This window comes from Chelon labrosus, assembly GCF_963514085.1.
Source record: "Chelon labrosus genome assembly, chromosome: 20".
NCBI lineage: Eukaryota > Metazoa > Chordata > Actinopteri > Mugiliformes > Mugilidae > Chelon > Chelon labrosus.
In genome coordinates, this window is record NC_140353.1 from 5,013,169 (window position 1) to 5,039,465 (window position 26,297).

The 26,297-nt window shown below is 43.4% G+C and overlaps 1 protein-coding gene across 2 annotated transcripts in view; it reads right to left on the reverse strand.

Moving 5' to 3' along the window:
- Positions 1–26,278, reverse strand: part of sos2 (son of sevenless homolog 2) — a 37,561-nt gene extending 11,283 nt beyond the window's left edge. The window contains exons 1-10 of one of the 2 annotated variants that reach the window (XM_084568707.1): positions 25,262–26,278; positions 11,762–11,887; positions 10,290–10,421; positions 9,996–10,160; positions 9,688–9,894; positions 6,007–6,150; positions 5,418–5,528; positions 4,711–4,803; positions 1,257–1,355; positions 30–157 (exon numbers count right to left, since the gene is read on the reverse strand). In XM_084568707.1, the coding sequence (XP_084424833.1) occupies positions 30–157; positions 1,257–1,355; positions 4,711–4,803; positions 5,418–5,528; positions 6,007–6,150; positions 9,688–9,894; positions 9,996–10,160; positions 10,290–10,421; positions 11,762–11,887; positions 25,262–25,345 (1,289 nt within the window). In that variant the 5' untranslated portion in view covers positions 25,346–26,278. The remainder of the gene's footprint in view (positions 1–29; positions 158–1,256; positions 1,356–4,710; positions 4,804–5,417; positions 5,529–6,006; positions 6,151–9,687; positions 9,895–9,995; positions 10,161–10,289; positions 10,422–11,761; positions 11,888–25,261) is intronic. The other variant, XM_084568708.1, reaches the window with a different exon arrangement.
- Positions 26,279–26,297: the final 19 nt, after the last annotated feature.

Here is a 26,297-nt window from a genome sequence, read left to right on the forward strand (position 1 = left end):
ACTGTACTGTAGTGTAGGAGCAGACGTACCCTGGCTTACGGCGAGGCTGGTGCTTGGTATAGATGCGCTCCACGCTACATTGAAGGTTGAGCAGAGCTGTGATCGCCTGTTTCAGACATTCTCTGTCGTCTTGGTCTTCACTGCGCTCCTGAAGTTGCTGTAAAAGAAAAAAAATAGATCAGATATCTCATGATACGTAACGGGACAGGGACGAGGGCTGTAAGGTTTATTGTGTCCATGTTAAAGAGAAGGAGAAGAAGGAGGAGGAGGAGAAGTGTAGGAGAAGGAGGAGAAGAAGAAGGAGAAAAAGAAGGGGGAGGAAGATAAGGAAGAGGAGAAGAAGGAAGAGGAGGAGACGAAGGAAGAGGAGGAGAAGAAGAAGGTGGAGGAAGATAGAGAGGAGGAGAACAAAAAGGGGGAGGAGGAGAAGAAGAAGAAGGAGGAAAAGGATAGGAGGAGATGGTGGAAAAGAAGGAGAAGAAGAAGAAGGAGAAGGAGGAGGAGAAGAACAAGGGGGAGGAAGATAAGGAGGAGGAGGAGGAGGAGAAGAAGGAAGAGGAGGAGGAGAAGAATAAGGGGGAGGAAGATAAGGAGGAGGAGGAGGAGGAGAAGAAGGAAGAGGAGGAGGAGAAGAATAAGGTGGAGGAAGATAGAGAGGAGGAGAACAAAAAGGGGGAGGAGGAGAAGAGAGGAAGAAGAAGGAGGAAGAGGAGCAGAAGGAGGAAGAGAAGAAGGAGGAGAAGAAGAAGGAGGAGGAGAAGAAGGAAGAGGAGAAGAAGAAGGTGGAGGAAGATAGAGAGGAGGAGAACAAAAGGGGGAGGAGGAGGAAGAGCAGAAGGAGGAGGAGAAGTAGGAGAAGAAGAAGGAGGAAAAGGGTAGGAGATGGTGGAGAAGGAGAAGGAGGAGTAGGAAGAGAAGAAGGAGGAGGAGGGGATGAGGAGGAAATGGAGAAGGAGAAGAAGGAGGGGGAGAAGAAGAAGGATAAGGAGGAGAAGGAAAAGGAAAAGAAGAAGAAGGAGCAAAAGGAGGAGGAGGAGGAGAAGAAGAGGAGATATTCCATAATTCTGGTATAATTCCTGAATGTGTTCCTGGGACATGATGCAGACAGATCTATGTATTAAAAGCTATGTAGCCTCATTAGCGGCTGAAGTCAGTGTAGTGATGTTCAGACACAGTGTTGGGCTCCTGATTAATAACTGTTACCAGATTATGAAGAGATTATTATTGACCAGAACTGTCCACGTGTCGGGACGTACCTGCAGTAGCTCAAAGTAGTGCATACAGTGGTACACTGGGACCATCATCAGCTGGGGAAGGACATACTGGACAGCTTCTTTAAATCCCTCTGCAACTGACTGGAGACACAAAGACACAGAACAACTGTTAGCCGTGTCATTTTCACTTCCACAAAGGGTTTTATTTTCCAGTCATCTAAACCACCACCACATAAATCAGCTCGGTGGCCCCTGTACAAAACGTCAACAGTTATGTCTTTACCGCTAACAAGGAAAACGGTTCCTTTATAAGAACGCCGTGAAAATGTGCACGTTTCAGTCTACGGATGTGAAATCAGATCAGACGAGAGGCTGCAGGGTGACGAGTGGGAAGAAGAAGAAGGAGGCAGTTGACCGAGCGCGGCTGCTAGCAGGGGTAACCGGAGAGGGGGCCGTCATAGTATCCATTTAAATCTCCTGTTCCCCCGATAGACGACTCAGAATCAATACGCTAGTACTCAGACTCCACAGCAGCGGCCACAGTGTCTGCACGGAGGGAGGAAGCCAGCCTGGGGAGCGGGGTAGAGGAGGAGGAGGAGGAGGAGGAGGAGGAGGAGGAGGAGGGTCGTGTGCACTGAGGAGAAAAGACATCAGCTGCTTGACGCACGCTGATGGACAGCAGGGGAACAATGACCTAAGTTTAGATCATGTTATTGATATGTCAGCATCCTGCAGCTTTACAAATTGTCCACACGGGATGCGGGAGTGGTGCAATGCGTTTGAAGCACTCCCCGTTAATCTGGATATGTTTCAAACATTTTATAAAATGTAAAAGATCTGCTGCAGGTGACAACATTTTACTGCACAGGAGAAGGAAAACATGATCATAACAGTTTCCTCCAACTACAGGTTGAGTATCTGGTCGTAAACAGACCCACTGATGTTTCAGATCATTTTTTGGATTCATATTTATTACCATTAAGTTATTTTTACCACATTTGGGATGTGATGTTTACACAGATCGTGACAAACGTGGTTATTTATATTCATATTTGTCACATGGACACCTCAGCCACATCACCAGTAAAACTAGAAACAGAAACGCACTTAAGATTTCCTCTTTATTTTGCTGTTTATGGTTCCTTATATCATTTACCGTTACATTTCACATTTCACTGACTCCTATATAACTTGGATGACGCGTTTAGTTGACACATAATTCATGTTTTGAAGCCCAGATATCACACACACACAATCACAAACGAGATGGTGTGAAAATAAAAACGCTCCTTTCCGTCAATTTATCAAACTCCTGCGAAGGTGCTACTCAAGCAGGTGCCACCTTTCTATCCTGGTAGATAATTTAAATACTTAAATAGTACTTTTCCGTCGTGATGAGCCTCTACATGAGCATGCATCATCGCGGTAGCGGCCTAAATATAAACACTGTGAGGACAACATGTTCCCATTTCACAGAGGTAACTGTGGGGCTGCTTGAACTCTCGGCGCGGCCTTTCACCATCTTAATTCACGGCTTATTTTCAACATGAAATGTGCCTTTGGGCCACCCTTCCTCCTCCTCCTCTTCTTCTTCCTCACCCCTCACCCCCCCCAGGAGAAAAATGGCCCGCAGTGTGGCTGCCTGTTCTATTTTTAAAAGGCGATGTAATTTACCCACAATACCAGACGCTGCAGAGTGCAGGGGCTGAGTGCTCGACAGACACATCTATCTGACAGAGAGGGGAGGGAGCGAGGCAGAAAGTCAAGAAGGATGGAGCGAGAAAGATGAAGCACGCCGCGACGAGACGAAAGCTGACGAGGAAGATGGTGATGATGATGCCACAGACGCAGGTTTGATCCACACGTGTGCGTTAAAACACACCGGTGCTCTGGATGGGGATGGAAGCGCCCACGTAACGACTTGTGTTGCACAAGTGAGGTGGAGAGATGATGAGATGGGGCTGGTGGAGAAACGGCATTACACCATCTACCCCTGGGACCACTCATCATCAACACACACACACAGCTCATGTCGCTCTAACACTCAAGTGAAATGGATTTTAAAAATATCACATTTGGAGCAATTAATCAATCCATCTCTGAGCTGCTGGACCAAACAGAAAAGGTTCTTCTCATTAGCAGTCTACAGTTTTCACATCTGTCGCCTGTTTTGAGAAGAAAACACGTCTGTAACTTCCCGTCGTCGACATTTGTTTCCTATGACGGTAAGATTTAGTGTCTTTGACCGTCAGTTGGACAAAACAAACCGTTTTTTGAGGTCCTAGAAAAAAAATAAAAAGTGTTTGGGACATTTTTGTCTGTAATTTTCTGATGTTTTATAAAGCAAACAATCGACAGATGAATGAATCATGAGAATAATTGGTGGTTTCTGCCTTTGTGGCATTTATATAAATACCAAAAATAATGTCTCAGTATAAAAAAACACGATGATTAATGCGGACACACACTGAAACAATTCATCTGAGTGAGTTTCAGAATTAGGGACGTAACAGACATGGTGCAACTAATATATTTTTTTTCATGTTGTTTTCCTTTCCACTTGGTCACAGATATCTCAGGTATTTTTAGTTGTAATAGAAAACTGCTACAAAAACAGTAAAATAATAATTTAGGTCTATTATAAATGATTGCTTCTATTCTTAATTAAACTGTTTCTCTATTAAAAAAAGTGAGATATATATTGCATATTTTACACTTTTCAAAAAGTACCAAAAAGAGTATTAGTCAATCATTATTTATTTTAAAAGAAATGATAATAATAAAAAAGAATGACTGTATACTTGAAAGAAAATTACTTAAAAGTTTAATTGTTTTTCCAAAATAGTGTCGATGACTTCAGCTCTAAAATTAGGACTGCAAAAATGATCAATTTATTAATCTTGTCTAATATAAACGGCAAATGGCACAGAAAATCATATAGACGCTGCATCAGGACGCTGTTTGGCATTTAGCCTGACACATAATTGATTATGAACATAGATAACAATAGAACTGATTAATGGACTAATACGTTCAGCTGTAAAGTAAATAAATAAATGATTAAATACTGACCAGGCAGGTGTTTCACAGTAGATATAAAAAGTCTAAAAAAAAAAAAAATCTAAAAATCCCACCAAGCAATGCCACCAAAAACCAACAAGATATATTTCATAGAAAAAAAGATAAAAATAAAAAATAAACATTAGGCCTTATATGCCCACTGTAAAAGAATACCATGCTGTCAATAGAGTGCACGGTATTTTTAGCTCCTGTGCCCTTTCCCTCACTCCTATACAATGAGTTTATGAAAATAAACAGTGGGTGTGGGTAATCAGAGGACAGTGCCAGCGGTGTTGATCTAACTAAGGTTAGACTGGCGGCTGGCGGGTAAACACACGGAGGCCTCAACCTGAGGCACACTACGGCTACAGGACACACACGGGGCGTAGAAGAAGACGGGCCGATGATAGATATGAATAAAAACGTGACGTTTAACCTTAAAAGCCTCCCGATTCTGTAAATGCAGTGCGAGCAGGCTTGGAGCTGCGACGCCGCTCCATGTGAACCGCCGGCCTCGCTGGTCTCTGGCCTGAGAAAACACCAGCAAATATTTCATCTTCAAAGGCTGCCAAACTGCACCCCACCGAGCATAATTCAATGCTATTCTTGTGAGGAATGTCCAAATAAAACAATGCGGCAGCAGTGAATAAACTGTACACAGGACGCCGAATATGTCATGACATGCCCTTCGAACGATATTGGGAGGAATTCCAGCCGGCACCCAGGTTCACTTCAAAGCAGAGCAGGAACAAATACTGAAACCCTGTTTGCTAGGTGTAAACGCATACAATGACCTATTTGTGCGTTGACGTTAAAAAACAACTAACTTTTGTCTTTTCATTTTTGCGGCTCTATAAGATTTATAAAAAAGTGTGCGTCAGAGAATGACAGGAAAGATGTGAGTGTGAGATAGAGCTGTTGTTAGCGGTCACTGTTTAACCCAAGTTAACATGAAAACAAGGTTTCTGCACATTACCATTAGCAAGTTTACTCACTTTTCTGATAACTAAAAAGAATCAGTCAAGCTCCTGTAAGAATACAGCTTCTAAAATGTGAAAACCACCAACAGAGTATTTGTTTTCACATGTTTTTCCCCTCTGCGTGTCAAAACCCAGACTCTAAGCTTCCGATCAGACGTCTTACCTGGAAGTAGAGGCCGACTGTCGGTCGCGCCATCAGGTGGTTGAAGTGCTCGTGAAATTCCTTTCTGAGGATGTCCTGGGACAGGGTCTCGTAAGGATCGAACGCCTGCTCCTACACACAAACATAGAAGAAGAATAGAGTCGATATCGATGCGAGATGATGGTACTCGGATGGATGCATATGAAGATAGATGGCGGCTCCTTCTCTCTCTCTCTCAGAAATAAGGGAACTGGTTGATGATGAAGCAATCATTTTGTAACTGAATGATTTCTTTACTCTGTGGTTTTATGTTCCAGACCTGGAGTTAACATGCATCCCGAGTGAGTACAGAGAGAGATCTGATCACTTTGGAGGTGGTCTGGGACACTTGAGGGCAACTTCTATCAGCAGTGGATGGAACGTATGCAGGAGTTGAGTTATAATCAGAGCTTTGTGCAAGTATAAGTGTGTCCTTTTAGTGATTCAGCTCATTATGTTTCACAGTTTTTATCATATCCCCACGTCAGGATGCAAGACGCAAAACAAAGTTCTGAAAAATCGCTTTGGGATCACTGGATGGTCAAGTAAGGCTCATGCGTCTGTTTCTTACCTCTGCTAAATCTTCAAAGCAACTGCCCACCAGCGGATGAGGGCTGCCGTCGGCCGTCATCTCCACAGCGTCCTCGATCAGTCCGAGCAGCTTCACAGTCAGCTCGTGGATGTCCAGGATGTTACTGAAGATCACCTCCACGTCCTGCAACAGACCACGATATACCCTTATTACCCTATAAGGTGCCACTAGAATGCTCTCAGCTTGCTCAGAGCTCAAAGCTTAAAGATTCAATTTCTCCAGGATGTGAAAAGCTGCATTTACATGAGCTTAGATGCAGTTTTTGTCTCTGTTAAAACCTATTTATTTCAGTTTTCAGTTATGAATACAATGGAAAACTGTCATGACTGTGGATCCATGTCCTCCCACGACGCTGCCACGCTGACGCAGAGACATCGTGTTTCTCTTAATGATAAACCTGAGATTTTCAAACCCAGGTGCACTTTTTGGGGGAGAAACGTGAGGTGAAAGGGACAGGGGTATCACAGCGTTAAGTTATTGATTCAACTCACGCATCAATACTGCAGCAGCTGCAGCAGCATCAGAGTCTGTGACACAAGCTACTTTTAAAACGCAACTCATGAGCCTGTGTTTATGACGTGGGAAGCATTCGGGTGCTGATATCGGTCAGAAGTTGTGAGAATACTACTACTACTAGGCAACTGATGGCCCTGGCGGGTTGCGCTGGGGCTGGAGCCTATCCCAGCTGTCATCGGGCGAGAGGCGGGGTACACCCTGGACAGGTCTCCAGTCTATCTCAGGGCTAACACAGAGAGACAGACAACCATTCACACTCACACCTACGGCCAATTTAGAATCACCAATCAGCCTAATGAGCACGTCTTTGGACGGTGGGAGGAAGCTGGAGTACCCGGAGAGAATCCACGCCCCAGTCGGCCGATGGATTCAAACCCAGAACCTTCTTGCTGTGAGGCATCAGTGCTAACCACCACACCACTGTGCCGCCCGCAGTAGGAAAACAAATATTTCCGAACATTTCCACTTACGAGGTTGTGTGTACCACAAGAGGGCGCCATTCTCATTGCGATTTCTCAAGAACACAGCAAACACGATCCCATTTGCATATGAGCATTTCAGCTCATATCAGATGACTAAGCTCTTGTGACAACGACCCAAATGGAAATCATGCTCTGACAACAAGTCAAGACATGATTGCGTATCGTTTCCAAATAAAAGTCTCAAATAAATATCCATGAATACACTCAGAAAGCATGAAGAAATAGGCAAAATCTTTCCTGACAGCTAATTTGGCATGCTTGTAAAGCTGCTAACATATAAATTAAGTAAATATATTGTAAATGTTGTTGTTTTACTTTTGCCTGAAGGTGCCCACTCTGTCAAGACTTTTAAAAACAACATACTTGTTCGTTTTAAGTCACATTTAAGACATTTTCTTGCCAAAGAAAACTGACGACGACCCGGTTATCCTAGTGCATGTAAACACATTGAATGTGTCGCAGGGGAGTGCTGAAATAGTGCCCCATTCCAGACCAGCCTCCCTTGGATAAACAAAAGTTTATATATATATAAAAAAAAGATAAATAAATAAAAACAGTGAGATGACAACAACAGGCTGAAATCTGCCTGAGGAAACAATTAGCCAGGCAGACGAGAACCCTAAAATAGCACGGGGAGGTGGGGGTGTGATTATTGACTGCTGGAGTCTGAATGGAAGCCCGGCCCTGTCATTATTTGACTGTAACACTTTCTTGACATCTCCCCGAGTAATTTCAGATTGCGCTTGTGTTTCAACAGACATAATTGAGGTTATTCTGGCGGGGGCTGCAGATGTTGTTCCTGTCTCAGCATAATTGCATGTTCTGCATTCCACTGGGCCTCGCAAAGGTTTATCCTCCTCACCCAAATGATACCACAAATTACCCAACCCAAAATATGCAAAGCCGCAGCGACCCATTAAGCCCAACTTTCCACTCAGTTCCTTCTCAACCCGTACAAACGCTCTTCAATTGCTTCCCTTGCCTAAACTTTTCTCCTCCTCTTTTTTTTTGTGAACTTAAAGCACTTAATTGCCATATTAGACACGATGTAATTAGTACTTTGTTTCTTTGGTTAACCCTCAGAGAGAGATATGAATGCACAGTTACCCAGCCTGTTTAACTAGAGGGGTCAGAGAGCCCTAATCATTTCTATTAAGCATGAAGCTGTCTGCACACAAGATCGTCTTATTGCCTCTGCCTGTGTGCGATGTAAACCAATCTTGTAAAACCCGATACTGGTTATTTCACGCTGCTCTACGACGCTGATTTCCAGTTAGCCGATTAACGGAGTTTCAGCCGTAATCTTTAAACGATCTTACCCGGGATTTGTCTGAAATCGCTTTGTTGGAAACTTGACTGTTTCGTCTGTAAGCTGGCTTTAGAGTAAGCCGCTTATTCTGCAGAAGTGAGCGGTGACTGCGACTTTTTCCGGCTAATTTACACCAATAATAGGCATCGTTTCACTCTTGTTTAATATGCAAGCAAAGTATCTTTGTTTTTTATTGATCTGCCGCCCGTAATCAAAGGTTTTATCCCCACAGTGGCTCTAAACATTTACAAAAAGCTTCCACTGCAACCACTTCTTGTGTTTCTGTTACAGTAAAGCCCTGCAAATCACTTAACACATAAAAAAATAAGAAGTATTGTGCAACAATTACCCTTTCATAGTTTAGTAAAGACAGTTTTTGGGGTTTCTACTCGACACTGAACTGTTAATATCAGAGTAAATCCCCACAAATACATCCAGAAATAAACAGCCTGGCCTTTTTAGCTAATTTCTCCACTCGTGACAACAGTACACGGTGTGAATTTCTGTAAAACTGACTTATATAAGTTATATCGAAGCTTAATATTATAATTAATTATGGGTCCTGCAGCTTTGAGGGACGGGTAGATGCTGTTGCAGCTTGCTAGCTCTGCCTCAGCTTCAGCGAAGGAGTTAGGCGGCGTCAGGCACCGCCAAGATGGCGACGGCCTGGAGCCACCACACCGAGCTTCAAAAGCTTTTTCCAGACACTTATAGTGGAGCGTAAAAAAAGGATCCATAGATCTTTATATGCACTTAATGGTTATAACCGAAAAGACAGAATTAGCTATATAAACGCAACAGAAGAACAGAACTTGAGTAGCTGACTAGTGGTTTTAATTTGTGAAACATCTTGTCTGAACATGGAAAAACAGTGCGTTTTAAAATAGTCTGCAGAGATTTTGGTCGGCGATTCTGCACATCTACATGTTTACTCGAGTCATTTGAAACCGTCTCTCCACATCATGGAAGACAGACACGCTTTAACTGTGTTTCCACTACAGCAACATTTATTTCATAGTTTTGAAGCTGTAACTTCTGGATTTGATTTGGCGAAATCATAATTTGTGAACGCATCACTTTTTAGATGTTTGTGTGTCCTTGAATGCACCACCGAGACAATTTTTTGTCTAAGCTAGCCATGCAAACACAAAACAAATCAAAATGGCGTCAATTAAAACTTAATTAATTTGCATTAATATCTAAATATTCACCATGAGCAGCTTCACTTCCCACAAAACCAATCTGAAGAAGCACACAAATCCCTAAGAATCTTCATATAAAATCTCCAATTGAGAAATAAACAGCACTGAAACATTTGCAGCTTTCTGAATTAACATTTAAGTCCGTCCTCACCTGAGGCGTGAAGATCTTGGGGTTGGACAGGAAGTGATGGCGGAACACTTTGATGATGAGGTCGAGCTCTCGCAGGTACTGCCGCTCCTCGGCGATTTCAAGCCTCACCAGGTCGTCGTATGTGAGCTCCCCGGAGGACGACGGCTCCTCAGTGCACTGCGACATCAAGCCGATGTCCTCCTCCTGGTCAAACATGTCCATCAACACCTGGACGCAGACAAACAAACAACCAACCAGTCAGTCAGTCAGTCAGTCAAAGTCGATCAGAAGCTGCTCCTCCTTCCTTCAGGGCGAGTTTAGTTTCTTACTTTGTCTGCACACATGGACACCTTGATGTCCTGCTGGTGGATCTCAAAGTGTCGAATGTTGCCAACATAGTTGCCCGCCAGTTTCAGTATATCCGCTGATATGTATTCAAGCACTGCCACGATGTACAGAGAGACATGGTAGTCCACTTTGTAGCCCAAAACCTCCTATACGAAGAGAGAGCAGAGAACACACTTATTAATAGCTGGATTATTTCAAATTTACAATATGTCCTAGCAGTTCACTGTAAGAAAAAGGCGGGGAGGACGCTGCTGGGGACATTCACTAAACTTTACCTTAAGTAATGGGTGTATCTTGTCCACGGGGAGAAGTAAGGGATTCCTTCTCTTACGTTTCTCAATAGCTGACTGGGCGTCTGCAATGGCCCACTTATCTATGGGGTGGGGGAAAGTTTTCTGGACGCGTTCCTGGTGAGAGGGAAGAGGTAGAGTTATTTTTTTTCTTTTAAACAAATATAAATGAGAGGAACACAATTCAAAGAGCCTGGTATGTTTCAACCGATATTTAGAAACAACTGGACAGTCCTAAAACCAATCAGAGCAACAAAGTATGTGACATTTATTAGTTATTTTGCCGTCAATATATTTTACAACAGATGTGACAGTGGAGTCTAAAAAGCTTGCTTCTCTTGTGGCAGCCATTGTAAACAAATTCAAACCAATGCCAGAACTTTAAAGGGGAACTACTGTTAGTTTTTTTTTTTTTTTTACAACCTGAACCTTATTTCTGGCATAAAATACGGTCGTTCACTCTCCCATATAACTTTTGTGTAATTTGTATTCCTTCGGGAGATAATTAGATCAGCGTATATCCATATAGTGGGAGTGACTGGGGCACCGAAAAGCAGCCTTTAAATAACGCATTATCTCGTTCATTTCCTGTTATCATCATCCAGGGTCTGTAGATTGACCTACAGACCCTGGATGATGTCTTCTGACCTGGATGATGTCGTCTCTGAGCGCCGCGCGCACCTGCGACTGTCGGCTTGGGTACCTGTAATTTGTTACTGCTATGGTTCGTCCACAACCTCAGAATCATAGAAAATATTCTGCCATGTTGCAAAAAAACTAGCAGTAGCAAATTATGAGGATGATGATAACAGCTAACTCCGGACTCAACGGGGAATAGCACTAGCGTACGATAGCAAAATATTGGTGAAATGGACGAGTTTCACGGCAGATAATGTGTTATTTAGAGGCTGTGTTTCGGTGCCCCATTCACTCCCACTACATGGATATACGCAGATCTAAATATCTCTCGAACGACTACAAATTACACAAAAGTTATATGGGTGAGTAAACGACCGTATTTTAGGCCAGAAATAAGGTCCAGGTTGTAAAAAAACAGTAGTTCCCCTTTAAGCCACAAAAAAATTGTAGGAAGGAGAAGTTGGTCTTGCTTCCAGGATAGTAAAACAATGTTCTCTAAGAGTAAACTTTTAGGAGCAGATAAAAAAAATGGTTGAATCAGGACTCGTTGCAGGTCCACACATAGGTATATAATCCTCCTAATAATCAGGTGGTCTACAGCTTATTCATTCTAGATGATTTGTTCTGAAAATATTTGTGTATTTAAATGTGCACTGGCTCATCAAACTAAACAGCCAATCACAGCAGCGGTCCAACCAGTGGCGAAGGTGCAGGACACACTGCATGCACGGCCAGCCAACGCCTCCGTGTGTCACGACCTTTACTTCCATGCATTTTCCTAAACTTCACACGCTACGAGGCAAGCGCTCCGGCCTTACCTCTACATCCTGCACGGAGCGAGGCTGGGCCACACACAGCATGTTGAGCAGCTGCAGGATCAGCTCCTCTATGTGCTGGAGGGCATCCTCCTTCGCCGTCAGGTTTGGGTGGACCTGCTTCTGTACCTGGAGGTTAAAGACAAACAAACACAGAGAGATGAGAGTCAGATAAGATAGTCACAAAAAAACTAATTGCTTTCTGGTTGGCGTGACGTAAACTGGAACTGTGCAATACGTGATCTTAACATCTGGTATGATGCACCTCAGCCGGGACTACGTTTAGTGACGTCAAGGCTACAAGTACAGACAGCGACTGAATCTTAAAAGTGATATTTTCTGTCTTCTTCTTTTTTTTTTTTATGTGTCTTAAATTACAGGTGACTTTTATTTTAGCTGGTTATTTTCCAAGGTATAATCATAAATAATTAAAGACCCCAGGTTTGGTTAAATTCAAAACATTTCCAAAAAACAAAAAACAAAACATGGGTACATTTTAATGAGAAATCCTTGATGTTGCTTTCAGGGAAGCTCAGACATTTGATAATCAGGTATAAACCAACTTAATTAAAGACAAAGCTCTAACCTTGGCATAACAGATAAGTTTTTTTTTTTTTTTATCTGCTCAGATATGACTCAACAACCCTGAGCATCGTACAAAACCTCCCTTTTAAGATGAACCAACAAACTGTCCAGGCTAGTATAGTGATATATGAGTTTGTGTTTGGATGGCACCCGGTAAAATCCTTGTTTACATTTCTAAGGAATCTGATTGAAGTTTAATTTACTGATTTCTCCCTCCACCTCCACAGGTATGAGCCAGCAGTCTTTTAGATCTGGATCCATCTTGTACCCGCCCTCTGCCCCATATATTATAGCTCATCACTGCATCATGGAGAACAGGAAAACAAATATATGTGGGCGTCCTTGAATGCACCACAAAATAAATCTATATGAAATGAAAGAGAATTAAATGTAAATATGCCTGGAAGGTAAGTAACCGATCTAAAAAACAAAACAAAACAGGCATCTTCCTGTGAAATCTGGCAGTGCACAGCAGATAAAATCTCCAAGCTCTCTCTCTCTCTCTCTTCTGCTGCGTTATTATAGCACCCAGGTTTGCTCAGTGGTGGGACACCTGAAGGTGGAACCAGCCCCGACAGAAGGCGTGGTTTCAGGCGCAGGCGGCGCAGAAGGCGTGGCTTCGTCAGGCCTGCAAGCAGAGAGGGAAGAACACCCCCCCCCCCCCCCCCCCCCCAACTACCCTGCAGCCTCCCGAAAGTTGTCGTCATTCGGGCCGTGCCCTCTCGCAGGAATGCTGTCAGTTGAGATACTATAATAGCACCCAAAGCAGACTTAGAGGGGGGAGGAAAGAAAAAAAGAAAAAGCTGTGGGAGAGAACACGAGGAGAGAGAGAGCGAGAGAGAGCGAGGTGGATAGAAAAGCCTCACATTTGCTCGAGACTCACAAAAGCCCGGCCTGTTCGCACGCTGGTGATGGAATTACCCTGGCGTATAGTAAAGGAGGGACGTTACGATGACAAAACATTGCCCACGGATTAAGGAATGTGAGAGGAGAGTTAAAAAGGTCAACGCCGACCGGGGCAAGCAGGCAAGCAGGCAAGCAGGATGTCCCCTCTGTCTCAAGTTTGAGTTCATTTGTTTGAGATAGAATAATAAATCAGAGAAAAGGACAGGAGGGTGAAAGCATCTCTCTTGGTGGGGGTTATAAAAGACCCCCGTCCTCGATCTGATTTAGATTCTGATTCATTCACTGTATTCAGATGTTTGTTTTTTTTTAAAGCGAAGGGAAAAACTGAATATACATTTCTCTACGTCATATCTGTTTTGATGCACACTCACAAGACCTGACAGTCACAAATAAGGTGTAAACTCCGCTCGGAAAGTTTATAAATACATATATCAAAGCAGAAGTAGGTTATGAGATCGGCCCTTTCAACAGCAAACAGGCACTTGACCAAATTCCACAGGACACCAGGAGCTGTGAGTCACCACGCTGAAACTACGGGGGTTTCCCCCGACTCCATTCACAGAATAGTTTCTGAGAGGCCCACGTCCAGCGAGTGTCGTCTATCTCCAACAATGTCAGGATGGGAGACGGGGCAACACAAATACACAAAACCGAATGTCATCTGAATAAGATCACGGTCGTCATAACAGAAACAGAACTCAAGTACAAATATGCTCAGCTGGACGGAGACCAAACTGAGCTGCAGGATCCCTCTGCTGAAACTGAGACAGAAAACTGTTGTAATCGATGGATTATTTACATGATATTACTGCTTTTTTGTGTGAATATTTATTTTATCTTGGTGTTGTCGGATAATTAAAGGGATATGTTGTTTATTTGGACAAAAAAAATGACATTTATCACTGTTTTTAGACATTTTTGAGACTAAACAATCAATAATCAGGATTAATTAATAAAATAATCAGCTGACTAATCATTACTGAAAAGTAAAAGCTGCAGCTTTACCTGCTTTAAAATATATTTAGGTGGGAAAGTCCATTGTAAATATATGCAATTTATGATAACTGATATTTTACATGACTTTTCTATGAGAATATATAAAAAAATAATTAATTCAATTTAAAAAAATCTGTAGTTCCAACTTCTGCAGTGCGAATAATTAGTCTTATTGTAGGATTTTTATTATTATTAATATTAAAGTAAGTTTATTTGATAAAATAAGACATTTAAATGCATATATTAACAATATTATCAGTAGACTAATCAACATAAATATTTTGGTAAAAATTCTGGACTGAATTCACACTTAAAAACAGCCTAAACAATTACAAAGTGGTGCTAATTAATTGATTGTTTACATCCATTTTTCTGTGAGAAAATGCAAAAAAATTAAGGAAAATAAAAGAAAACACTGGTGAATATATATTTTTTCTTATTATTTATAAAATATTTAATTTAAGTGACATTATTCTCCTTTTCTGGACCAAAAAAGTCAATAGATTAATTAAGAAAAATAACCAGAAGACGAACAAAAACTGAAACTAATCATAGCTGCAGCTCTGCCTGCTTTAATATTCTCTTAATACGCTGGTTGTAAACGCCTGCAGTTCACTCTGACTGCCTGAACCTCTGGCCTGAAACGGCACGTGAACACATCCTGCAGCTGAGCTCCTCTCGGTCCTGACAAGCTCGGCTGGCTGCAGGAGTGAAAGCAGAGCAGGGTGCCGTGTGCAGGTATGACGGCGGCTCGGTGTGTTTACAACGCCGCTGCAACTCGATCCTAATGGGCGACGGCCGGGCGCTGCACCGTCTGGTGAGAGCTGGCGGCGGGGACACTGTTAGTGTAAGCGCACCCCGTGAAAGTGAAAGCAACCGAATGGAATGATAGCAGGGGAACTCCTGGATTTCAAAATGCTCTCGGGTCAAAACATCACAGACAAAAGACAATGGGTTTAGAAAAACAAGATGATCCCTGTAGACGCACCGCAGCTGATGAATTTGAACCGATTCAAAAGGTTGCTATAAATGTAAATAAGTCAATTAACAGTAAATAATTGACTTGAATAACTTTTAAAATCTATTAATAAAGCTTTGACAATCCAGGTTGCTACTGATGATTACACCGATCCGCCATAAAATTACGACCAACAGCCTAATTCTGGCGCCAAAAAGAACCCTGATCTCCAGGAGACCTCTGAAGGTGTCCTGTGGTGTCAGGGACCAAGATGTTAGCAGCACATCCTTTCAAGTCCTGTACGCTGGGAGGTGAGGCCTCTGAGGATCGGATTTGTTAGTCCAGATCATCCCACAGAAGCTGGACTGACTGGATTGAGGTGTGGGAGTCCACTGCCATCAGGGAAATACAGTTTCCATGAAAGGATGGACGTGGTTTCAAACAATGTTTAGGTAGGAGGTACGTGTCAAAGGAACATCTACATGAATGTCAGGACACAAGGTCTCCCTGCAGAGCACTGCCCAAAGCATCACACTACCTCCACCAGCTTATCTTTGTCCTGTAATGCATCTTGGCGCCAAGTGTTCCCATTCGTCTAGTCATCAACATTTGGCCCTTGCCCACTTTTCCTGCTTCTAAAAACGCCAAAATGTTCACTTACGGCTCAATATGAGGCACGCACACTGGTCATAATGTTATGGCTGATCGGCGTACCATCAAGAAGTAAATTTACCTTAAATTATTTGTGATTAATCAGCGATGAACATAATTGTTATTTGCAGCTTCACACCAGACGACAAACCCCTTAATTGGTTTACGGCTCAGATGCCTCCATGAGCTACAGTGGCACTAATTTCCTGCCATACTACTACTACTACTATTACTGCTGCTGCTGCTGCTGCTGCTGCTGCATCCTGATCATATGTAAGATTTCATGCACGTCCTCCTGTGCCACGTTAAGGTGTTCAGTTTCATGGGTCAGCTCCATTAAGGAGGGAAAGGCTAGCGGTACAGGAAGTCCAGCGCTCGCTTGCCTTGCTCGCTCGCTTACTCGCTCACTCTCACTTTCCTCCCCCTCCTCCTCCTCCGCCTCCCTCCTTTTCAGCCTCGTTCCCTACCCGCACAGAGCCATGACCACCCCCCCGGGGGAGAGCAGATCATAGCGGCAGACTGAGAGGTATTGATGTAAGCGTACGAGGAGGCAGCAGAAAGGCTGATGGTACACACTCAAGACTGGAGGCGAACAACAACACAGACAAAAACCAGCAGGAAGTACATACAATAACTAATTTATCCACAGTGTCCTGAGGTTAAGATTATTCACAGTGTGTTTAATCTAAAAGGTTATTTACCTAGAATTAAAACTAAAGATTCACTGGTTACAGCTTAGGTTTGTTGCAGGTGTTGCGTTAACTATGTACTTAATACAATATCTACAACGCTGATGGAAAAATCTTAAGTAAATTAATAAGTTGTCGTGCACACATCCATGGTCATCTGACAGAGGCTGTTACATACAGCTGTGAAGTATAATACAAAACAAAACAAAGACAACCAAGCTGACCCAGACATCATATCTGATTTGGCGTTGTTTTAAGATGACGGCTCCAGAGCAACGATATCTTATTTTGTTAAAAACACGTCCCTTCAACTCTTCTCTCCTCGGGTCTATTCCTCGTCTCGTAACCTCTTGAAACAAATTGTTCTGGGTCAATAAAGATGGAACACAATCGACGAAAGGTTAACTGAGGAGGTTCGGAGATGCAAACACTTGTACGACTGGCCGTTTTTGGCTCGCAGCGGCGTAGGCTACATGCGTTACGATGTGAGGAAGGGAGGCAAGCTGGGATAGATTCATTCGGCGGGAGCACTCAGCATAGCGGGGGTTGGAAGACGGCTAAACGTTTTGCAATGTCTGAACAAAAGCTTCAATGTTTTTCATCGCTATAAAAAAAATATTATGACTCTGGTGATAATGAATTACTACAGAGTGTTTACAGCAGTCTCTGTCGAAATGATGGACAACAAGAAAGCGAGATTTACAGCTACATTCTGCAGCGACGCGGACGTCAACAACTGCTACTCAGAAGGCTAGTTTATTTATCAGCTCCAACGCGAGCTGCTCATTTCCAGTCATCATTGTTTAAAATACACAGGAAGAAAAAAAAAAAAAAAAAAAACAGTAGCCACCGATTAGCATGTTAACAGCGTAATTATTACAGAATGACGCCGACAACGCCAGCGCACAAACGCAGAAGCAAACAAGACTGTGGCAGGAGTATAAACCGAGATGAGCACGACCTCTGGTTTGTCGTAGCAGACGCAAAAACCAAAAACAGTCCATTTGTAATCATTTAAACCCGATTTTATCCCGTTAACGGTGCACGTTACTGAAATAACAGACGTGAAAACACGAGCAGGAACTGGACGTAAACTTTCAAGACTATTTTACAGACCAAACACTAAAAAAAACAGTAGATTAACCGTCATTTCTATCTACTTAATTGTTGCTATTTGAAGTACAAAAACCACGTTTATAAAACCAATTTAAACGCCTACAGCGACGCAGACTCTCGAGGAACACAACACTTATTTGTGTGTGCGTGTACGTGTGAACACATCTTCCTACTGTATACTCACGCAGCACCTTAAACACAACATTGTCACGTGGCTCGCCTCAACCCACAGAGAAAATCAGATCCGACATCAAAACAACAATGGAGCGAGCTGTGCGGCCTTCTGGAGAAAGTTAAGGCTAAATAAATAAATAAATAAATAAATAATCTGATTGTTCGAGTGGAAAAGTGCGCGCAGGCTTTTCTCCAAACGTCCAAACCACAGACATTTTACCTCAAATAAAAAAAATATATATAATAATAAATCTTGAATACGAGACGTGGACTGACAGAAACTTGCCGCTGTTAAAGTTTGTGATTAAGGAGCGGCTTTAATAAACCTGTGCAGGAACTCGGTGTGCAGTAGATGCAGTGGGAAAATAAATAAAGAAAGAGAGATGCAGGTCACTGGAACAAAGGCAGCATTTATTTATTTATTTATTTTTAAACGAGCTTGCATCCAGTTTCATCATCTTTGTGCACATCTCAGCTGTTAACGCACGGCGTGATCAGGTGTTATGTGCGCCGGCTGCGAGGGAGCAGAGGTAATAATAATAATAGAGGCAGGACGGCGTTAATACAGGGTTAACATTTCTAATTCGATTGATTATTCTCCAGGCTGTGTATATGGAGCTGCACGAGGCTCAGGTTGCAGGTAATGTGGGGTGTGTGTGTGTGTTTGTGTGTGGGTGTGTGTGTGTGTGGGGGGGGGTGGGGCTTGTTATTATACCCGACCATGTGTCACTGTTTGTGATTCATGCCATGACATCATCTGCCATTACAACCAGACTGTCTGGGGAACCGTAGGCCACAGATCAACTCTGAGACAATAGGCACCTAACACATGACAACTGAACACACACTCACCGGCCAAAACATTAAGTACACGAGTGAAAACAAATGCACTTTAATATAGCAGCCCCGCATTAAATCCTCCTTCTTGACTCTTATAGTGTTCAGTTAAGGTTGAAACGTGCTTCAGGAACGTGGCAAATATTAAAAATAATAGGAACAGGTGTCGGCATGACAACACAATACAGTTCATTCAAACCTAATCAACAGCGCTCTCTTATTTTAAGCAAATATTGAACACCACAGCCCTCACAAGGCTAAGATTCAGCACAGGACTCTTATATAAGAATGCATTTGTGTTCCACTGGCGTACCTAATGAACTGGCACATCTTTTAGACACAAATAACAACTTAAGTACACGATGAGCCTCACATTCAGGTCATAAAGACAACAGCTAGTTGTAATGCAGCTAACAGCACATGGCCCTGCACTGACCTCAGTCTGAAGCGACCCACTGACCCCTGCCCGCCATCCCGCTCGCCCGCATCCACCCATCCTCTGCCTGAACCCACGTCAGAGGGACAAGCTGATGTTCGAATATTCTGATGCAAAATCCCGGGAAGGGTGGAGAAGCTGCGTTTTAATCATGAGCCAGTCGTCTCTCTGCGGACGGCCTAGGGGGCTGGTGCACGGGAAATACAACCTGTTACCAGGAACATCCTGTCATCAACACACACACACACACACACACACACACACGCACGCACACAACCTCATCCCGGAGGTGAAGCAAGCCACGGCTGCACAAGATCAAGGAGGTGCACATTATCTCACTCGCGTGTTTACCGTTTCCACTTTGACTGCACAAATCCAGAGGAACTTTTTCCACATGAGCGTAAATGAACATCTGCCAAAACCCAATACATCATGATGGTCACTCCCCAAACTGGCCTTCAATTATTATTAGGGCTGCAGCTAATTATTTTCAGCACTGATTACTTCACCATTTACTTCATTACATCTTGTTTTTTTGTTTTGTTTTCTTGCTTAACTAATAATTCAGAAATAATCAGAATTGTTATCAGCAGCTTTTCATTCATCATAAAAAAGACGAATATACACAAATACTGAAAAAGAAGATGAAGATTAAAGTCTCTACTATTTCACTATGACACGTTATGATGATAATCAATGAAACCGATGACATAAATGTCAAGCCGGCTCCCACTGCCAGTGTTTAAAAAGAAATGAAAGTGAACCCAAGAGTCGGAAGTGTGGGAATTAATGAAACGGTCTACCACAGCAGCACAACCGATACGCAAGAGCATCTCAACAGAGAAGATCTGCTGGCTTTCCCACTTTAAAACTGCAAATATTCAACAAAGACTAAAGCAGATGCTGATATCTAACATAGCAGCACTGTGCAAGTGTTGATTTTTGCACATACAGGCCTATAAAACTAAAAAACACAGATTTACAGCTATTTTTTCACACTCTACGCGGGTGTAAACAACCTTTAGCACACTCAATACCAATTACAATCAGCGCAAGCCAAGTTAAATCAACACCATCTACACTAATTAATCGTGACGCCGTTCCAAATTAGGTCCGTCCTGCAAAAATCTTAACTTTTGTAGTAATTAGTATCATTAAGCTTGAGTTAAGATTCAAATGGTTTCTCCATTTACAGAACAAATGTTTTAATATGTAGAATAATCACTTGCGGCAGCCGTAATGATCAACCTTCACCCTTGCAGATAACCCTGCATGATCTCTCAGCGTGATAAAATAAGAAAAAAAAATTGGTCAAAAGGTTGACTTGGAGTTGAACGGTAAAGTCTGCATGTGGAGTCCAGCTTAGGAACTCTTTATATTCGCATTTTCTCCAATTTAATTAAAGCACAAACTATGCATGCTGATCTAAACAAAGCTGTTGCATGCACTGAATCTTGTCCGTGTAGACAAAAAACAAAACCTTGATGGTGGATTTGAGTGCCGAGATCTTGGATTAAAACTCTGCACAGAACAAAAAAAAAAAAATACCCTCGGACGACATAACTGGTGAAGGATTACAAATATAAAGTTACACAACTAGCTAGTGCAAGTCGTAAAGATATCTGCGAGCGTGCCAAATCTTTCGGCAGACCGTACTGCCAAATTTGGACGGAGCGGAGTCAGGTTAGGTCACCTTCTTAAAGTGAAAGTTCCTTTATCACGACTGACGGATCTAGATAAAAGGTTGAGGTGAGGTTATAAAAATAAACAGACGCAAATAAAACACATCTGACATGGCAGGACTGGTTCCTGGTAGCAGGCCCTTCGGTTGTTTTTTTCCAGTGACCGATTTAAATGCAAAAAAAAACAATAATAAAAGAAGTGAAAATAAAATCTCAGCTGGAAATGTCTGTGGGAAACTTCAGCGCAACTTTCTCGGGCAACAGCGCACAACAAGGAGATGTGTTTGCTGATTTCTCAGAAACCTCTGTGGTCAGAGTCAAATGAATTCTTCTGCTATTCAACACTTCCTGCCTCGATGTTACTTTCATTTACTCCTGAAACGTTAACTTCAGCAAATCTTGACTCTCTCGGCTGCCTAAATATAAAACGTGATAAATGATAGATGCAGGAGCGCGCCGTGTGTTATCGTAAACCTACTGCACTGTCTGACGCTGAGGCGACGACAGCTCTGTCTCGTCTGGGTAAAATAAGCAACAAAACCGTCGGACTGAAATAAAACAACTATCTCAGCTTTGGTCTGAAGTGAAGTCACCCTGTCAGAATTTAACTGACTGCTCAGGTCGGCAGGGTTAGAAAGGCAACACACACACACACACACACACACACACACAAACGCAAGGCCTGTAACCCGACCAATTGCAGCTTTAAATGTTGGCCCGGTCCTCGTGCAGCGGAGCGCCGTGAACTCGGCGGCACGGCGCTGCTCTAACTCAACATGGCAATGGAATGAAACTGTACCCAGCAAAGCTCTGGCCCGACTCCCGATGCCAGCGAAAACAGCAGACCTGGGGAATGCACAGTTATTATTAACGCCAGCATGTCGGCGGCGGGAGTAACGCATCTCGCATAGCAGCAGGCACGAGCCGCGGAGATCAAGAATAACCAGACGGAGCCGGGAGACTGAACGCTGAAATATCAGAGCGAACGTCGAAACAGACAGAAACACAGGCGGGATGAGCGCGCTGCGTGAAAGTAGTCTACGTTGTTGACGTCACGAGCCTTCAAGGGGACATGGTCGAGCATTTTCTGAGTCGCAGTCGATTCATCCTGCTGCAAATAGACACATTCAAACATCTGCCCATAAAATGGATTAATGAGCAACCCATATTAAACTTTAACCACATGTTGCTATGAGATCTACCACATTTGCGCAGCGCAGATCCAATTAAGAAAGACTTTGTATACATAGTGTTTCTTATGATTTGACTTCAATGACTGCAATTGGAAATGTAGCTGTGTTGTTAACCTGCAAAAGGATGCTAACAGTTTCATAACTAGACATTAGCTTCTGTTCTCTGGAGCCTTTGTGGAGATCTTATCCGAAACATAACCCGAGCGCCGACTACCAAGAATCAGACAAAACACCGCACCAGTTTGGATACCGACGCCGCGGCCTCGTTATTTCTGAGGTTGGAAGATTTTTCCTCCGTCGAGATGCTCAGCGCGATAAGAGGTCAGGCTTTTTTTTCCCCCCGTGCAGGTTTACGTGAAGTTGCTGCCGCAGCTCAAATGATCGCAGACTCCCGAGCTTCAGCAACACTGAAACACAACCGGGAAACAAAGGTAAACGTTCGTTCCGCGCAAACTGATGCATTTATCGACTATCGAGGCACGGCTGCGGCCCTAAACGTGCGTTTTCCCGCCTTTGTTGAGTGGCGATGATGAGAAATTCGAGCGATTCAACAAAAGTCTGAGACAACGTTCAAAGAGGTACAAAGCTGAAAGTGCAACTTAAGGTGCTCCCCTACCTATACCATGCATATCACCCTCACAGATTTGCATTTCTTACATTTAAATAGATCAATTAACAATTACTTTTATTATCAATCAATCTGTTGCTCAACTGTTTGTCGGAAAACATGCCCATGGTCTTCAAAATACAAAAATATCTAATTTACTACGCCGTAAAACAGAGAAATGCTGCAAAACCTTGTATCTGACAAGCTGCACTAGCACATCTTTAGCATTTGTGCTTGATAAATTAAACACTTAACTGACTGTGAAAACAACTGGTCATTAATTTTCTCGTCAGCCACCTAACAGGTTCAGTCATGCCCCAGTCATCGGTCAAACGTCAGCAAACAGAAGCAGCCTCCGGAACGGTTCAGCGACCGACGACCACCTGGAGCCGACACCTCCCCGCCTCGATCAGAGGGTTAACTTCCCCCGCTCCCCGTCTCTGAAGACTAATCCTGCCTCCAAACAACAACAACCTTAATGGGTCTCGAGGACGTAGTCATCCGCCACGGCTCATTTCTGATAAGGAAACACTCTGGTGGACAGCTGTGAAAAACAGCGAGTCACAGTCTGCCAAAAACCATAACAAACCTCTCTTACGTCAATCTCTGACAGGCATTCCCTCCGGCAGTTGTGCAGCAAGTCGAGACAATGAAACTGTGGCATGACCCACCACCTGCTTTCTCCAGCTTCACCTGATTCATCGCACTATTTCTACTGTAATACGGGCAACTGGCAATAACAGGGCCGTGTTATTTATAAACGGCAGGTTGCTGCATGGATTAATCCAAAGTTGGTACCCTCTGTGTGCACAGTGCTACAAAAATCAACACATTTAAAGCATGTACAACAACAATGCTTAATTAAATCCATGCAATATTTGGTTTAGGGCCTTGTCATTTAAATTAGAAAGCAATATCAAAAAAAAAAAGAGGAAAAGAACTTCATGAAAGCGCAAATAAAGTATGTATTTTTAAAGAAAACAGTCATACATCTTTCACGCTGAGAATAAACTTGTTCTGCAATTCTTTCATCTATTTTAAGAACACAGTCAGTATTTCCGACAATGTCTTTTTCCAAATAAGTCCACATGCTGTAAAGTTTCTACTGCAGCGTCCTGCCTTTTAAAATCCAAGTCTCATACTTGAGTTCAGCAACACCCGACAAGACAAGCCCTTGGCTACGCTTTTGCTTTTTTACATGTGTAATATTCTGAAATCATTCTGATTAGGTATCAGCTGTTTGCGTGGATGCTAAATAAAGCCATCAGATAAAATTCAGGAGTTCAAGCCCCCAGAACATCAGTCTGACGCAGGCGAAAGGGGCTCTACCGGCTGTGGAGTGTTGAATCTGCCAGAAATATAACCAAAGAAGAAGAAGAAATTTTTTTTTTTTCTTCCCCAAACACTGAATTCATTTAATAGAAGACAACAACAGAGGCACACCCACGCTTTCAACGTTCAAAGAGGAAACGTGGAACCGAAAAGGTGAAGATGAACTGATGCACTGCGAGTAGAGAAGCACCGGAGGGCTGAGGTGCAGATCATAAGCACTTCCTGCAGTTTGGGTGAACCTCAAACCGCCTCTGTGCCAAAAAAAAAATAATTAAATCGTGCAACACACTTTGCCTTTCCGCCCTGATAAAACAACGCTCGCATCTTTAGGCCGATGTATTCCAAACCAGTGTGGAAAATGAGAAATGTCCACACAAAACAGTTTCTCTGCCACAAAACATTCACGATTAGGCCTCGACAAGATCCTTATAGGTTTACATACACAGTGGAGGAAAAAAAAAGTGTGATAACTCTGCGTGTCGGGTTAGACAACAGCCCCAGACTGCCGTGACGTTGCAAAGTCTGAGCTGAAAGAGTGAGGGATGTGGCGGGGTCAGAAAATAGAAATTAAACCTGGTGATGATGGGAAGGAGCCAAGATGATGCAAGAACAGGGAAAGAGAGGGACGGCCAAAAGGGAACCGATACGGGTCAGTCCTGCTGACCAAGGACATTAAAATCAAAACGTTTCCTATATATGCGAGTGAGTTTCAATCAGGTTGGCGAGAATCAAGAGGTTTCTTTTCTTCGAAAGAGAAAACAGACGTGTAAGCACCCCCCCCAAAGTGGACGCAGGACTCACTCTGCTCAGCGAGGATGAGACGTCTCCGCTGTAAGAGCGAATGAGGAACAAATAAAAAAAAAAAAGAGGGTTGACACGCATCTCAAATGATGTTTCTTCGCTGCAGGGGACCGGGGCAGCTTCCCTGGTATTTAACCTGCACCCTTCTTGTTATTACACACCCTCCACAAACGGATCGAGTTACCGTAAAAAACTGCTTCAACTTCTTCAAAATCACTGTGGGGGAAAATATATTATCATAGGGAACTTGCTTACTGAGTGAAGAGGTGTTGCAGAAGATGAGCGCAGCAGTTTCAGTATCTCCAAAGCAATGATTAGTGATCTGTCTAAACATTAAACATGTTTGATTATTTCAAGTCCTACCTGGGTCATGTAGCAAAGGTTGTACAGAGATTTGTTTTAATATAACATGAGGTTTAAGGTTTTAATTAAACTCTGTCCTCACACTGATCACTGCCAGAGTAGGTGTTTTGAAACAGGTTTTAATGAGGGTTTAAGACCTAATGAGGGTTAAAGAGAGTGTAGTAATCACAGTGATACCTTTCGTAAAGCTTGCACGAAGAGGCCTCTCCATTTGTGACTGTTCTCGTCACTGGAAAAGTCGTATATCTGCTGGGGCTGCATTGCTGTAGCGGCTCCTGGCGTTGCCGTGATCCGGGCTGAACTGTCAGCATCGGCCCCGGATAGATAGTCCTTATGGGTGGGTCAGTCCAGGGCAGGCACGGTGGAGGAAGCGGGCGGGGGGGAGGGCGAAAAAAGTCACACTGGCCCGCTTGCAAACGTGAAGAAAAACACTGAAGCACAACCCGAGCACGGAGTCGAGTCGGTTGAAGCGGCAAAAACGTAGCTAGATTAGAAAATAAAGCACATGTAGCAGTAAAGTTAACTCGCTAGCTTGGCGGCTAACGTCTGCTAGCCTACTGCTGCTGCTGTAAACACGGGGGCAGCTAAGGCTAACTGGAAAGCTAATAACAATGTTGCTAAGTGTTATACTTGCTACTTGGCGCTCGTTGAAAAGCTTATAACAGGCACATTAAGTTCAGCGTCAAGTCAAGACACGGGAGGCCAGCTTGTCGCCGGCTAACCACAGCTACAAGTTACGTTTTGGTTATTTTGCTGCCTAAACACCTGTAACGGTAGCAGGCTAGCTAGCGTTAGCCGACTAGCTAGCTGGTGCTACAGGCTGCTGCCGCCGCCGCTGGCCTCGCTGCGCTCCGACTTCTATGTTGTGGCACACGACCCGTTCAGCTCCAAACAAGGCACACTTTCTCCTGCGCTGCTTTCCTCGCGTTTAGTCATCTTCTCCGCAGCGATCGGACGCTAAATCCAGAGTAGTATAATCCCAGAGGCGAAGCGCGCAGTCCGAGGCATGTCTCCGTGTATGTGTCTCTGTCTTTCTGTCTCTGTGTGTGTGTGTGTGTGTGTGAGAGAGAGAGAGAGCAGAGCAGCTGAAGAGGAGTCGAGGTGTTTTTGGTTTGAGAAGTCGAAGATGTTCGTACCAACTCCGCTGCCTGTCCTTCTGCTTCTGCTTCTGCTTCTGCTTCTGCTGCCGCTACCGCCACCACCGCCGCCGCTC